General features: G+C 45.9%; 1 protein-coding gene across 6 annotated transcripts in view; it reads right to left on the bottom strand.

Moving 5' to 3' along the window:
• The window catches only part of LEF1 (lymphoid enhancer binding factor 1), a 109,546-nt gene extending 96,079 nt beyond the window's left edge, over positions 1–13,467 (bottom strand). For 4 of the 6 annotated variants that reach the window (XM_074991980.1, XM_074991977.1, XM_074991982.1 and 1 more), the window contains exons 1-3: positions 12,487–12,994; positions 10,008–10,071; positions 8,112–8,245 (exon numbers count right to left, since the gene is read on the bottom strand). In XM_074991980.1, the coding sequence (XP_074848081.1) occupies positions 8,112–8,245; positions 10,008–10,071; positions 12,487–12,699 (411 nt within the window). In that variant the 5' untranslated portion in view covers positions 12,700–12,994. Of the gene's footprint in view, positions 1–8,111; positions 8,246–10,007; positions 10,072–12,486; positions 12,995–13,224 lie in introns of those variants that run through there. The other 2 variants (XM_074991978.1, XM_074991979.1) reach the window with 2 other exon arrangements.
• Positions 13,468–16,844: the final 3,377 nt, after the last annotated feature.

The following is a 16,844-nucleotide window of genomic DNA, read 5'->3' as shown; positions in this document are numbered from 1 at the left end:
GCATGGGTATAAGAAGTGGAAATTTGGACAGATGACTAAGGAGGAGTATAAATATATGGCTGGAGAACGCAGGGGTGTAATCAGGAAAGCAAAAGCACAACTGGAATTGCAGCTAGCAAGGAAAATGAAGGGTAACAAGAAGGGTTTCTACAGGCATGTTAACACTAGGAAGATGATCAGAGAGAGTGTGGGGCCATTAGTAGATGAGAGAGGTAACCTAGTGACAGGCCATGCAGGAAAAGCTAAAATACTCAATGCTTTTTTTGCATCAGTCTTCATGGACAAGATCAGTTCCCAAACTATGGCACTAGTCAATGCAGTATGGGAAGGAGGTGAGCAGCCCTCGGTGGGGAAAGAACAGATTAAGAGATACCTAGAATCCATTTTGGAGCACCTGGAAGAAGGAAAAGTGATCAAGAGTAGTCAACATGGATTCACCAAGGGCAAGTCGTGCCTGACCAATCTGATTAGCTTCTAGGAGGAGCTAGCTAGCTCTGTGGACATGGGCAAGTCAATGGATGTGACATACCTTGACTTTAGCAAAGCTTTTGATACAGTCTCCCACAACATTCTTGCCCATAAGTTAAGGAAGTACGGACTGGACTGTAAAATGAACAGAAAGCTGGCTTGATGGATGGGCCCAACAGGTAGTGGCCAATGGCTCAATGTCTGGTTGGTGGTCAGTTTCAAGTGGAGTGCCTCAAGAATCGGTTCTAGGGCCAGTGCTGTTCAACATCTTTATTAATGACCTGGAAGAGGGGATGGATTGCACCCTCAGCAAATTTGCAGGTGACACAAAGCTAGGGCATCAGGTAGATATACTGGAGGGTAGGGACACGGCCCACAGTGACCGAGACAAATTGGAGGATTGGGCCAAAAGAAATTTGATGGAGTTTCAACAAGGAGAAGTGCAGAATCCTGCACTTGGGATGAAAGAACCCCAAACATTGCTATAGGCTGGGGACTGAAGAGCTAAGTAGCAGTGCAGCAGAAAAGGACCTGGGGATTACCTTGGATGAGAGGCTGGATATGAGTCAACAGTGTGTCTTTGGCCACTAGGAGAAGCATTTCCAGCAGATCTAGCAAAGTTATTATTCCCCTCTACTCACCACTGGTGAGGCCACATCTGGAGTATTAAGTCCAGTTCTAGGCCCCCCTAGTACAGAAAGGGATATGGATGCATTGGAGCGGGCTCAGCGGTCAACATAAATGATTATGGGGCTGGAGCACATACCCTATGAGGAGAGGCTGAGAGATGTGGGCTTATTTAGTTTGCAGAACAGAAGACTGAAGGGCAATTTGATAGCAGTCTTCAACTTCCTGAAAGGGGGCTCTAAAGTGGATGGAGAAAGACCGTTCTCAGTGGTGACAGATGGCAGAACAAGGAGCAACAGTGTGAAGTTACAGAGGGAGAGGTGTAGGCTGGATATTAGGAAAAACTATTTCACCAGGAGGGTGGTAAAGTACTGGAATGAGTTATCAAGAGAGGTGGCGGAATCCCCATCCCTAGCGTTTTTTAAGTCCCGGCCTGACATAATCATGGCTGGGATGATTTAGTTGGGGTTGATCCTGCTATAAGCAGGGGGCTGGACTAGATGACCCCCTGAGGTCCCTTCCAGACCTAGAATTCTGTGATTCTATGACTTCATTTATGATTCAAAAATTCAAGTTATCTTGTACATCAGCAGTAAGACGGAAATTTCTATCACTAAAGCACATACTTCTAACAAAACATTTTAAAACAGAAATACACTAAGGCCATTTCTACACATGCCACTTCTTCCAAGAGCAGCATGCTAATAAATGGCCTGAAAAATGCTAATGAGGTGAGGATGAAAATTTCTGGTGCCTCATTAGCATACGGTCACATTATTTGGAGTCCAGAAGAAGCTCTTCCAGACTCCAAAACAGAGTGTAGAGGTGCGGCCCCCCAGGGGATCTCCCAGGAGGACATCCTCCTTCCAGAGGCCCCTTCTTTCTGAAAATTCCAGGATGTGTAGAAACAGCCTAAGATTTTATTGTTTTACTGGCACTTCTTTCCTCATATCAGAGTTTTTCATACCTAACAGATTTTAAAATGTATGTTAGTAAGTCAGCTCGCTGCATGCAGACTGACTGTATGTATTGAAGAACCTGACATGTATTTTGCAGCAGTCCTTCCCCTTTTGCTTTCATGAACTCGGAGGTTTGTGCTTTCTTCCTAGCATCTAATATTATGGATGTGATAACAAACGAATGCATGTTTCTTTAGAGTTAGATCCTTAATGGCATTGAAACCTACAACAAGAAATTCTGATGAACGTTTTCTCCCAGCATGACTGAAAGAGAAAAGATCACCAATCACCAATGGGGTGACATTTTACTTATAAACTGACTTAAAATGAAAGCTGCTGTCCCTGGTTTTTAAAAGGTGCATTAAATTCACTTGTCTATACACAGATTCTAGCTGTAGCAGAAAATAAGAGATTATGTCTTACATTACCAGACCAACAAAAGCTCCGCTGCTGGTTCTTCACAGCAATGAATAAAACTTTAGTGTGTGATTTTAATATGCAATCACATACATACTTATGGATCAGTCCAGTGCCAGAACGGTTTCACTGATTGTCATTTCTCCACAGCCAGAAAGGATTTTTAACAACTGGTCAGTTGTGAAAATTTTCATTTCTAAATAAGAGTCACCATGGTAGCACCAGCTTACAGAGGAGATGAAAGCAGAAGGGAAAAAATACTACAAACTGCAGGCCCTCGCTAATGGCTAGAGAGGGACAGTCAATACTCAAGTGAAAAATTTCTCTTAAGGTCCCAGGCAGCACTACAGTACAATGCCACAGCTTCTAGAATAGTCCTTTGAAATAGAGGAAAACCAGAGTACTCAGCTAACTCCGGTTCTATCCCACGCATGACGTGTCCCAGCACACTTTAATGAAAGAGAAACTGGTAGAACCCCGTATGATTTGTCTCAGTTTCAAAAAGATCTCTCTGAGACATCCCAGTCTGATGTTCCATGAGGCAGTCCAGCTGGCCAGTGCTAGGAACACTTGAAATAGCAAGGTTCATGCGTTCGTGCAGAGGAGTTTCCTTTTCTTCACTTTGTGTGAGCATCTAGCTCATACACTGAGTAAAATCAAGATTTCCCCCCTAAGGGTCCACTTCACTCCTATCCAGACTGTACTGATGAAGAACCAACTTAAGCACCAATTTTGTACAGCTCCACGCATGCTTTCTTTAATGGATGGTATTTAATAATGCAAATTCACTTAACCCCAGACTTCACCTAAAACACAAACCAGAAAAAAAAAAAAAAAGCGTGGGATTTCCATGCTGGGGAAACAGTGTGGCTTGACAACCTGGGTGAAAGAAGGCCTCTGTTTATCCATACCACCTACCAGTACGCCACCATTCTGATTAATTTTTTTTGGATGGAGTTTGGTAGAAAAAGAAAAGAGTACTGTTTTAGAAAGGGAGCAATAGAAGTAGTTTTGTCTAGGGCCCACAGAGGTCTTGATGTCTGACAAGGCTCCCGCTCCCCATCACTCATCACATCTTACACTAATATATCCAAACAAAAAGCAGTCAAGTAGCACTTTAAAGACTAGCAAAATAGTTTATTAGGTGAGCTTTCGTGGGACAGACCCACTTCTTCAGACCATAGCCAGACCAGAACAGACTCAATATTTAAGGCACAGAGAACCAAAAACAGGAAGCAAGGAGGACAAATCAGAAAAAGATAATCAAGGTGAGCAAATCAGAGAGTGGAGGGGTGGGGGGGGGGTCAAGAACTAGATTGAGCCAAGTATCCATTAGACATTTATTCCTGAATTGGGCTGGTTTCAAGGGGGTGACTATCGAATTTCCCTGAAGTGCCAATGTTGATACTTTCAAGAATGAAGCTTGCCTTGAAAGGTAAGTTTAAGAACTCAAGTTCTAAGCCTTTTGAAGCTTAGCCTGGCAAATCCCTACTCCACCCCAAAATCTCACACTACTCTCAGGCTCCTGCAAACAGTCCACAATCAAGTGCCCTGCCTACCCTGTTCTTGAAGAGATGGCTCCCAATAATACTTACACATTTTGTTAGTCTGTGTAACCATGTGTTCCTGTCAATTTTATCTTCAGCCTTTTCCGAATTGTGTTTCACTCACCTTGAGATGTAAACTCCTCAAGACAGAAGCTGTCATATATTTATGCAGCACAATCTAGATTCCACATGCAACTGGAAACTTTGAACACCTTTGGAAAGTAATCTCACATTAGAATTCCTTCCAGTGAATTTTCTCTCATGGATCATATCTTTTAATGTTGCTGAGAATATTCTTTGGTCTATTTAATAATTCCAACTACTAATCAAAAACCATTTCGGACATTAAAAGAATGCTTACTTTCTGCTACGCATGTATGCACCTACATGGGGGGGGGGGAAGAGTGAAAATGGAGTTGGAGCAATTCTATATCATAGAATATAATACCTAGTAAAGAGACAGTATAGTAAGAATTCATTCTGAAGAATTTAAAAAACACAAGCATTTTTATAAAGGTTTTGCCCCACGAATGCTACTTGAAACTAAACTTGCTCAAAGGGCAAAAAACAAAACAGCAGCTGCCTACTTTCTCCTGTCTTTAAATCCACACCATGCACCAACAAAGCAAAAACCACAAAGAACTCTCAACCTCACAAGACTCATATTCACCAGGTGTTATTGTGGTTTTCATATTAGTGTGTGCGTGTATCACTTTTGGTACAGCTACTTAAACGAATTTCTTTGCTCTTTCGCCTACCCAACTATCTGATAAGGAACATACTGTTATCGTGGCTTCTGTTCTACAGTGCTGAAGTGCTTGTCACTCCCCCCCCCCCCCCCCGCAAAAAGTTACAAGAAGTGGGGGGACACATAGGAGAAAGTAGCCTAAACACTGGTAAAACTGAATTTAAACTTTCATCTCTCTACACCAAAAATAGTGTCACAGCCAGTGTCTTAATTTTCCTTATTCAATGTTGAGTACATATCTTGTACTTTTCTAAAGATTTACTCTACAGTTTAGTTTCTGATTAATCTCCAGACAAAGAATCAAGTGTGCATGGAGAAAATTTTAGTGGTTTAAACAGAACCCTTGTGAGTCATTTTTCCACTGTTCTGAAATTTTCAGTAATCTTCACTGTCATTTTTCACCAGGCATTTTCTTCAAAGCATGACAGCCATCGTTCTCTCTCTCCCAAATCAAAATTATCTTCACAGTAACTCATGGAAAATTTAAGCCACAAACATCATCAGTATTCCCCCGATCGTTGCATACAGGATGCTACCTGTTGCACACAAGGTTCCAAAGAAAAAAAAAAGCAGAAGACGACTATCTGGCCACACTTTGCCACATCCCATGCTGCAAGCCTCAGGCAGGAGAAGCCCCGCTGGTCCCCAACAATAGTAGTCAAACTACACCTATGGTTGAATAACCAAACCACGCTGACATATAGTCCATATCTTCATGCATGTGCCTAATTCCATTAAGGTCTGTGCAACTATTCAAATGCATAAGGTTTAGCCTGTGCAGTCTTGTCAGGGCCTGAGTTCGTATCCCTGTTCTCTGAAGCAAAAAGCTGGTTTTATCCTTTTGTGTCTAAATATAATGAAACAAAATTGTGTTAATTAGAAAAGGCCACCACAGCTAATAGCTATTCAGTTTAACAAGCATTTACTGGATTATCTGCACATACACAAATCAGACTATTCAAATAATGTGGAAAAAAATAAGTACCCCAAAGACGGTTTTGAATTCTGTCAGACACCTCCAAGCAACACGGGGTAAACAAGTAGTTCTTTTGTTATGCAAATGGAGAGTCTCAGGTGTACCACACGGCAACTCCATGCCCAAATGGTCAGACTGACATCTGTAATGAGATCTGGGGCCTCTTAAACGTACCTATCTAAACTGTTTTTCAATCTTGCTATCTGAAAGGAAACAGAGGGAAGTCGAATGGTGACAGTTAGAAGCCCAAGAAAGGTAGAGCACAGTAGTGAAGAGATGGGAAGGCATAACGGTTTACCACAGAGGCTGTGGTTAATGAGAAAGTGAGTATAATCTTCTGGATGCGGTATTTTGAGCTCTCTCTCTTTCACTCACACAAAACAGCTGTCGAGTATAACAACAAAAGATGATAGTTCAATTATAAAAGAAAAAAACTCAAGTATGTAGTCTTGTGGTTAAGTCTGGAGATTTCTGTTTATGGTCAATATTAGCATATTACAAGAACCCTATTTTAAATGAATTGTGGTGCTGCTCTAACATGAAAGAACACAGAACCAAAGGAACCCCTTAGACATCAGTCTGGGCCAGAGAGCAGATGCGTTTATCCCCACCTCCACCTTCCCAGTGTCACAATAGCTACTCATACATTTCTACAGTAGAAGGAAGTTGATCAATTTGGTTTGAAATACCAGTTACGATTATTACTATTCTGTCTGCAGAGACGTTCCTGTTGTGTACAATAACTGATGGCCCACTGTGATGCATTTAAGAACAAACAAGTTTGAGACTAAGTTCTCCAGTCATTTTTATGGGGCAACATTAAAAAGTTGAATGATTTCAGTTCCAAATAGTGCATTTATATGTCGTTTCATGGAAATAAAGGAAGTGGTACAGAGTTTTATTAAATCCCTCATCTTCAAGAAGACAAAGTTCTGATCATTAAAAGACTGCATCCTTTTTGTCATCAAGACAGAATTTGAATATAATCTATCAAGTATTTGTATTTTATGTATCTTTCAGCAGATGCTAGTTAGACAACATGGGATACAGTATGAATGCTTCAGAAATGAAGCACATGTAGACCTTCAAACTGAAAGAATACTTAGGTTTTTGCCATCTTATTCAAAACAGGTTTCTAAGTCACAAATATATAAAAGCAGCATATTATATGCTTTTACTTTTATTCTTTCAAATGTCACAAAGTTGCACAGTAAAAACGCCAGGTTTCAGAAGACCAGAACCTACAGTCTCATTCTGAATTCAAGCACCTTTATTTTGTCGAGACCATCTCCAATCCTTAAGTATAATCCTTAGCTGCTAAAAATACCAATACAGACTAGTTCAAAGTTTGTTCCAAGGAAGTTAAAAAAAATTAAGCCAGTTATAGGATAGTGTTGTCAAAAACAAAAAAGAAAACACACTTCTTCTTACTAGATTTTCATTCCTAGAAAAAAATGCAATACATGAAATGAATAAAATGTATAAAATTTCAAAAGTTCAATGCCATTCTATGACACACAAACAACTTCTGTTTTTCCAAGTCAATTCTGCTAATGTGATTTCCTCAACTAAAATTATATTTACCAAACAAACAAAACAAACAAACACAAAAAAACATACACACTCACTAATTTACCAAAAACACCTGCAATTTTCTATTCAAATATAGTACACAGATGTTACATAAATTCACTTCAACACCAGAGAATATTACTTATCTTGACATTAAATGAGAGCCAATGTCCATAACATGGTAGAGTACAAACACAATAGTTGCTCTCATCTTAAACAGTTATTCTTATCCATGTATAATTATTTCACATGTTATCATGGATGACTCCCCTGCATGCTATATCTTCAGCTACGTTTATGTTTCCAAGTGACATTCAATCTCACAGACCCGACAACTTCACAAGAGAGGAGCCCATGTTAGAAGTAAATATCAGCTAAGGAGGAGCAGATGAGAAAAACATTTGTCAGCTCTTTTTGAATGTCACGTACAGATTAGCAATTCTAGTAGTCCTCTATTTTCCCTCCTAAGCAAGAGACACTAAAGCCTGTAGAGTAGTACTATAAAAGCAGCTCCCCATTTCATCACAACTTATTCCACAAAGTCACATGAAAAAGGTATGTTTTCATCCTTAATCAAGCACAAATCTCAGTACTTCAGTTATTAGGTTTGCAAAGCTTTTCCTTCGCCATTCTGATCAAATCCCCAGGAAGCATATATAGTGTTTCAAAGTAGCAAACAGAACAGCAGTGCATTGTTTATCTTAGTTGTATTTAACAAAAATAATATCAGAAGTGTAATACACAGAACAGAAAGCACTTTGTCTTTCCAAAGACTATTTGTATAACAGACAACTTACTGTTCTGGGGATGGGTGGAGACAGAGATCCATTAGACATGTAGGGGTCATTGTTCATATTTGGCATCATGATATACCCAGAATAACCAGAGTATGATGGGCCTTTACTGTATAAGCCACCATCTGGATGTTTTCCTGGGAAAGAAAATAAGTGAAGGCTAAATTAACCATTCTAAGTTTTGCTGACACAAGAGGCTTTTTGCAGTAGGAAGTGCACAATATCTTCAAAAATCTTTTGGGAAGTGGAGGGAGCCTATTGCTAGGGAATACCATTTTATTTTTATTTCATATCTGACAGCAGTTACTCACTTAAATTGCTTGTTAACAGTACTTGTTAGGAAATGCACTCAATTTATGGGAAAACTTCAGTATAACCAGTCTATTTAATACATCACAAAACACAGAGATTGGACTAGAATGATATGCATAAGAGCATGGAAGAACAGACCCATACCTAGACTATGTCTAGATGGCGGGCACTATTTCAGGATATGGTGGTATGCCAAAATAGCTGTCCGCGTCTATGCAGTGAGCTTGTTGTCTCAAAATGGTTTTTGAGACAGTGGGAGCTATTCCAGCCTCCCAGTACACACCTCACCACATGAGGAGTACAGGGATGCCTCAAAATAGGGCTTTACTTCAGTTTGTGTAGCACCGTTTAGACATCGCCACATGCTGAAATAGCCTATTTTGAAATCTACTCCAAATAAACTACGCAATAGCATAGTGCAAATTGTGTTTTTTTTTCAGGTTTACAGCACTATGTACACATAGCCCTAATGCACTACATTAGATTCTAAAGCTAGTTAGTAATCATTTTGATTTTGGAACCTAATTTTTAGAATAGACACATCATTTCTAGACTGTCTCAGTGCATTTCTACTGCATGGACAATAAGCAATCCTACAGGCCACAAATACCAGCAATGGAGATTAAATTTCTAAAGAAGTAACTCATTTTAGTTGCATCTATTGGGACAGTCCTTCGTACAGACTTCTCCCACCAGTTACACAGCTGGTTGCAGGAAAGTGCAACATTGTAGTTAGAACCACTTCCTTCACTGGCTGACATACGGCATGTATGAACAATTCCTTCTGGTCATGCTAATTGAAAGCTATTAAAGAGAACAGGAATACAGGCTGGAGTACAAGGATACCCTACTGCTTATTGGGGCCTATTCAAAACAAAGAAGGTTCCACCTCTAATTTGTTTAATATCTAATTTAAATAATAAAGGCTATTCACAAGGACCAGGACCAAAGAAAAGCTGAAGCTCCAAACTTTACATAAAACTCTCATGTCAGTTCTAATGAAGACAACCTTCCATGTGAATTAAACCCCATTATAAAAATAGATTGAACACGATCCTTCATGAATATCCATCTTTCTAAATTAAAAATTTATACTGTCAGTTTCACTCATTTTCCTTAATGAAGCATTAGAGTTAACTAATTTGCACATCAAAATGTTAGGATGTTGTTGCTGATTTTAAGGCATTTTTTAAAGTGACAGACTTGGGTTGCAAAATGAGCATACAACCTTTCAATATAAACTAACTCAGTAAGATTGTCAGAATGAGGGAAGTGAAAAGACATTTATATATGAACTCCTGATATTCTAAAAATAGTTATTTCTTCAGCAAAAGAGATCTGGTTGTCCTATTTACTCCATCTAGCAATCAACCAAAATACCAGTTAGTTAGTGAAGTTAGATGAATGCACATCAAATCTCATTTTATTCAACTGTGAAAATGTTTGGATGTTTCCATAAACGCACATTTCATAGATGTAAGTTCAGCAGGTGGCTTACTAAAAAGCAATGTTAAAATTGCATCTGTGTACACAGTGAGAAGGGCACAAATAAAGTCACAATTTAGAGTAAGAATAATCACATCTCACCTTCTTCAGAATGTTCTCTGCCTTTGTCATGATAAGGTTCCTGAGCTTGGGCTTGCCTGGAAACCTAATCACACAGAATCCACCATTAAAAAAAAAAAAAGTATTTTATGTATATCTGTTCACTTGCTTAGCATTCGATCTTTCAAAAAAGTAATAAAAATTAATAACTGTCCAAGTCAAGAGAAGCAATTGTATTTTGTCCCACTTCCCCACACCTTTCCCTCATGCTGAAAAGGAAGTGTGATACAACATAGAATGGTCTCTTGTATTATATTTTATTAATTACTATGTGGTTTCAGAAAGAAATTTTAGCACAAGTAGTGTACTAAATTTACTGAAAGGAACTTATTTTGTAAGAATACTTTAAAGGTTTAAGAATCAAAATATTCCTAAATTGGTACCAATGAATAATAAAAATTGAGCGCTCCCACTATATGTATTTTAAAATTTCATCTTGTTCTTAAGTTGTACCAGAGAGATAGCCATGTTAGTCTGTATTCTATCAAAACAAAAAAGCAGTCATGTAGCACTTGAAAGACTAACAATAATGTATTAGGTGATGAGCTTTCCTGGGACAGACTCACTTCTTCAGATCTATTGCCCTACCAGAACTGACTCGATATATTAAGCACAGAGGTCCAAAAACTGTTTTCAAAGTTGACAAATCAGAAACATTATCTGGTTTGTCAACCTTGATAACAATTTTTGGACCTCTGTGCTTCATATATTGAGCCTGTTCTGGAAAGGCTATAGATCCAAACATGAAAGCCCATCACCTAATAAATTATTTTGTTAGTCTTTCAAGTGCTACATGACTGCTTTTTTGTTTTGTTCTTAAGTTGTTTGCATGTTAGTTAACTGATATCAAAACACTTTATGCAAAGTCTTTAATGAGTTTACAATTAATGCTCCGCTTTCTGATTTTACCAAAGAAATTTCACGGCTACTTTAGGTCTAATGCTATTATAGGATCCTGTGATTTATATGAACTTGCTTGTCCTGGGCTACAAAACTGACATATGAAGGAGAGAAAGGGTCCTCCAGTGCACACATTAAAAAGGCATTTAGCAGGCACTTAAAATGTCAGTGCAACACTCAAGATTTTTTAAACTACTTTTACAACATGCAGTTTGGCTTGAGCAGGCAGGAACTGGGGGAAAAAAAGACAGCTAAGCCTTTGGATAGTCCTCTAGTGGAAGTTGCAATAGAAGCCAAGAACCAGCAGGTTTCTTCTGAAGTCTCTTCTAACTAAAGAGAAAAGTTGTTTTGTTAGTTGGCAGTGCTAATCTAAAGTAAAAAAATAAGACTTCTGGAATCAAAGCAAGGTAACTACTAATGTGATTATCAGCTGCTGATCTCAGTGCAACCACAATTTCTGACTGTATTAGCTTATTACAAATTAACTCCCAATGAATATTGTTACTACAGAACCACCCTTGCAAAACCATAGCTTTTCCTTAGCCCCCAGATGAAAAGTTGCATTATATTAACTCCACCAGTGCATAGCCCATTTAGTTGCTCATACTAGTTTCCTAGGCACAGGGCCAAATGAAATGCAGCGTTTAGGGAGGAAGAAAGACTGGTTAATGCAATGGCCTAGATGAGATCCAACCTAAATCTGACTCTGCCCAAATCTTGTCCAGCAATTTGACAACCATCCAAATCCATCCCTAAAACCTACACACCAAAAATTCATGTAGTGAATGCATCAAATCTGAGGCATCCTTTGCCCCAGAAGTTAGCCTATACAAAAATCTGACTCCCCAGTACAATGAATCGAGCCAACCCCCTCTGTATTTGAGAGCAAGCCGTAGGTCTGCCTCTTAAATGTTTTCACAGGCCAGTGCATTCTACTAAGAGAGGGGGGCCACCTTCTCCCCACCGCAATTCCTATCAGATGCGGAGGGAGGATCGGCAACCTCCTTTTCACCCCTTTTGATAAAAAAATAGAAACTCTAGATGGCTCCCTCCCCCAGGCACCCACGTGTCTCTATTTACTCTGCGCTCCGAGCTCACAGGCGAAGGAGCTCCTAAACCAAGAGCAACCTTGTTACTGTCCGACACATGGCTGCAACAAGGGGCGTTTTTAGCTCCGGGGGGGAGGATCGGTGCTCCCGGGAACAGGAGCCCGGCCTGGGGGAGCGCCGATCAAAGCACCGCCGGCACCGCCTGACGCGCTGCGCCGCTTTGCAAAGGGCTCCCAGGGTCGCGCTTCCACTCCCCCCGGCTTAGTTTGCAAAGCGCCCGGGGTCGCGGGGCCCTGTCCGCCCGCCCTGCGTCTGCCAAGCGCGGTGCCAAAAGAGGCGCCCGCAGCGCCGCGGGCAACTGAGCCCGCGGGTGGGCAACCCCCTCCCAGGCACTGGAGCCGAGAGCCGGGCTCGCCCCGCGGGTGTGTTGCTCTCCCTGGCGCCAGCCTCCGGAGCCGCCCCCGCGCGCTACTCGCGGCGCCCCCTGGCTGATCGGCCCCAGGCCGGCCCACCTCGTGGCCCTCGCCGCCGGGGGCGATCTCCGACTCGTTCACCAGCGAGGACTTGATGTCGGCCAAGTCGCCTTCCTCCTCCGGGTGGCTGATCTCGGCGAAGATCTTCTCCTTCTGGGGGTCGCCCTCGTCTTTGAAGGGGATCAGCTCATCGGTGGCGCACAGCTCCGGGTCCCCTCCGCCGCCGCCTGCGGCGCCCGCCAGCTGGGGCATGACGGCCCTTTAAGCCCTGCTCCGCCCGGCCAACCGCGGCAACGAGAAAAGGACCAACAACAAGCTGATGATTATTATGTCCTCGCGCTCGCCCCTCCCCGGGCCGTGCCCCTCTCCCGGGGCAGAGCGGAGGCCCCGCCACCTGGGGGAAGGAGGACCTGTCTGTCCGTCCGTCCCACTTCTCGGGCTGCCTGCCTAGGGGGGCAGGACCCGGGCACTTTTCTCCTCCCCCGGCTGCTGCAGCGTGCGCGGGAGGGCTGGAGAGCCGGGCCCCGTCCGCAGCTGCTTTCATCTTCGCCGGGGCTCGTCTCGCTGGCAGCGAGCCCCCCGCCCCGCCCTCCTGGGAGCCAGTCCCCCGCCCCTCCGGCCGCCAGCCAAAGGGGAAGAGAAGGACCCGCTAGCGCCGCCGGAGGGGAGCCCGCGGCAGCCCCGCGCCCCGACTGTCCGCGGGGCGGGGCGGGGCGGGAGCAAAGTTCGCTGCTAAAGTCGCCCCCCACCCCCCGAGCAGCCACGCGCCCGACGCACCCGGCCTCAGGCTTTTGTCCTCGAGTTGTCCCCGGCGCGCTGCTGTCCCGGGCCCGGCCGGGGACTCCCGGGCTGCGAAGCCGGCCCCGCGTGTGGGGCGGGGAGGGAGCACGGCGGCGGCGGCGGCGGCCCGCGGGGAAAGGTCTGTGCGGAGCAGCGAGCGCGGAGTCCCCAGGCTGCCCTGCAGTCACCGCCCCGCCAGGGGGCCAGCCCGGGCGCCCAGAGCCGCCTGGCGCAGCCCCATGGAGCACACAGCACACCCCCCCCACCCCAAGCAGCGGCCGGCCGGCCCGCGTGCAGCCAGCAAGCCCCGCGCGCTGCCAGGGCCCCGTCTCCCTCCTCTCCGGGGCCGGCAGTGCGGGGAGAGGGACGCAGCGCGCGCGAGGTCCGGCGCTGCGAAGTGGGAGCCAGGCGCTGCAATGTAACTTTAACATCCCCGCCTCCCCCACCCCGCCGGCTGCTGGGTGGGGGCGGGGGGAGAAGATGAAAGCGAAGCCGCCGCGCTGATTGACAGCCCATTGAGAGACGCTCGGGGAGAGCAGGGAAATGGATCCGCGGCGGGCCGGCTTAGCCAGCTCCCGTGCCAAGAAAGCGCCGCTAGAGCCGCCGCCGCCGCGGTCCCTCCACAGCCTAGTGCCGAGGAGCCGGGCCGGTGAGCGAGGGGCTCAGTTCCAGGGCGGGAAAGCGGGAGAGGGCAGAAAATAGGCGATCGGGGCGGGAGGAGTAAAATCTGCCGCCTTTTGTAAGGAGCGCAGCTCCGTGCATGGGGCAAAGCTGCCTTTAGCCGCTCATGATTTTGCAAGTTCTCAGCATCTTGCGGCACGGCTGAGTATCTCCCTGCTACGGAGCCGCAAAGGGGACAGGGAAGGGAATTCACCCCAAAGGACAACCCCGGAAAATACGGGGGGCATCTAAGCAGCCCCAGAGATCTGGAGCACGCAGGGGGTTTTGTAGGGCCGCCTTCTTAAGACTTGCCCTTTTGGAGGGACGCGGGATGCTCACGCGTTAAATTATTCGCAGAGGAACAGGGGCAATAAGTGCTCGTTGTGAAAAAAACAAGGTGTGCGGTCACTTCAGATGAGGGGCAGAGTTATTAGATGAGCATTAACCAGAACCAGGCAGCTACTGCCCGAGAGAGGTACCTGCTGGACAATGAGATAAACCAGTCGGGAGGGGCTCGGATTTCAAGTCATCAAAATAAAGTCGGCAATAAAAATGTTAGGAATCGGAAAAGAAACTCCCTTCCCCGCCCCTTCCCATCAACTTCGCATTTGGATTGTTTGCTTAACCTTGCGTGTTAAACAGCACCCATAACCAGCGTGCGGGGCACTTGGAAATGTCATTAACGGGCATTGACTCGGCTTATTCTCTGTGACGTAGTGAAAATATGTCGTGCGGGAACCAGCTGAAAGGACAGAAGGCTACAAGTCCCGGTCTGTGCAGCCCTTATGAATCTGACACCTACGGCCGGTCAGGGATGCGGTGGAACAGAGACAAGGACATTTGAGGTCCGTTTTGGCCACGGTTTAACGACCCCCTTTCGCAGGGAGGCGCAGGGGGCAAACCCGGCTCTCGGGGACCCGGTCACGAAAGTTAGGATGAATTGCCAAGAGTGAAATGGTCTCTGTATATCATTTCCTATGCAAACGGTAATTCGGCTCCAGAGGGGATGTAAAACTGGCAAACCCTGCTAAGAAAGCAGCCCGAAAAGAGAAACGAGGGTAGGTTTGGCATGTGAAGCCAGGGCAAGCCAGACATTACCACCCCAGACCCCCGCCCAAAAGAAGCTAACCTGTGCAGTGTCCCCCCGGTGAAACACTCCAGGATAGGCAGAGGGAAGTAATTCAGAGGCGGTTTGCAAAATGGGGACGTTCGTGATGATTTGCAACGTCTGTTATTTGCACCTCATTCGAATCCTATTTTCTCCTTCATGTTAATTGTTGGTACTTCCATATTCATGGCAGCTCACCTCCCTTTGCTCCCCGCGTTAGGCGGGATTTAAGAAGAACGAGTTTCAGCTATCTAATGGGACCCAGCGTAGAGGAGGAGGGGGAGAAGATGCCCCATGCGATGGTTACTAGCAAGGGGTCTTCTGTTTTGGAAAACTAACGGAGCCCCACGAGATCGCTGCCCTGGGGGGGATCTTCCTTAGCATACACGTGCGACTTTGAGTAGCTTGCTTGTATTTGTGGGGGTTGCTGTCCTGCTCTGGTCCAGGCTGAAGGGACTGGTGGTAACCCAGGAGAAGTCGCTGGCAGATCCCCAATAAATTAGCTTATCAGGAAGATTTCTAACAAAAAAGCCGGGGAAGAGGTTTTCCACCTTTGGGATGATTGAAGAAAACATCTGGAGCAGACATTCACCGGCCGAGGACTAGCCTAACTGTCACCAGCGTTAGCACTGGGGCAACGTGCAAACACCCACGTCTCTAATCTATAGAAAGTGGCGTGAAATCGGCAGGCAGGTTCCCAGGAGGGAACCTCTCCAGTCCCTACGGGATCGGGGCGGGTTTTGTTGCTCGCTGCGCAGGGCACTGGCAGGCAGCCCCGCTACACGTTCCTGTTTTCCAGGGTGTGAGTTTCACGTGGCGGATTGAACAATCAGCCGGGGATTTGTTGCGTTTTGTCCCAGATCTGCCCCCGCCGGAGCTGCGGGCTTTTCCTCCGTGCAGGTCCCAACAAAAGGGCCTATTGGAAAAGTAGAGGCATGTCCGCCTGCCCGCCTACCGTGTCACAGGGATGCTCTTCTCCGGACAGCCGGAGCGGGAGGCAAAACCAGCAGCCAAATTAGCCTCCCCCCTGCATTAAACGGGATGTTTAATTAAAGGAGGACGGAGCCGCGGCCCTTGGTAAAGGGCTCCCCCGGGGGTTTCACATGGGCTGGAGTTTTCCCCCCCAGCAGTTTTGCTGGGGATTGTTTTGGGGCAGGAGCACTGGCCAGGCAGAAGGGAGACGCGGGGTAGGGGGTGGAAACCTCAACTCCAGCGCCGGGCTTGACTGGAGACAACACAAAGCTGTTGGTGCTTCCAATGCCCAGGACTGGAGGGGGAAAGGGAAGAGGCTGCAGGAGCGCGACGGCCCTGGCGAACAACAGCTGGGGGGCTGGGTTTAACACCGAGGGGACGCGGTACAGAGCGCGAGAAAACAGAACGGTTGCAAACCTCTGGGCAGAGCAAATCAGGTGGGACCCCCCCACGCCCCCAGCCAAATGGGTTCCCGTTGCCCTTCTGCGCCTGCACACACACCCCCTCCCGCCAGGCAGCCCCGAGCCTGGCGGAGCTGGGGCACGTGAGGGAGGCAGCGCGTTGTTTGACAAAGCGATAGATCCGCTGAACTTTTTTTTTTTTTTTTTTTGTGCGCGGGGGTGGGCGAAACCGAGCCGCCTTTCGGAGCAGAAAGCGCTGGGTGGGGCGGGCTGTGCCGACCCCGCTAGCCCAGCTCGCTTCGCCGGGGTGGGGGCGAGTGATAGGAAACACGCGAATCGGCAACGGAGCGGGGTAAACACCCGGGGGATAAACCACAGGCAGGAGCGAGCCCGGGGGCATTAGCCAAGGGCTGACATGAGGATAGCACTACAGCGACCCGAGGCTGTAAATCCGCTCTCAGAGGATCAGGAGCGAC

Source organism: Carettochelys insculpta, chromosome 4, assembly GCF_033958435.1.
Source record: "Carettochelys insculpta isolate YL-2023 chromosome 4, ASM3395843v1, whole genome shotgun sequence".
NCBI classification, from domain to species: domain Eukaryota; kingdom Metazoa; phylum Chordata; order Testudines; family Carettochelyidae; genus Carettochelys; species Carettochelys insculpta.
This window is presented reverse-complemented; position numbering and strand designations above follow the sequence as displayed.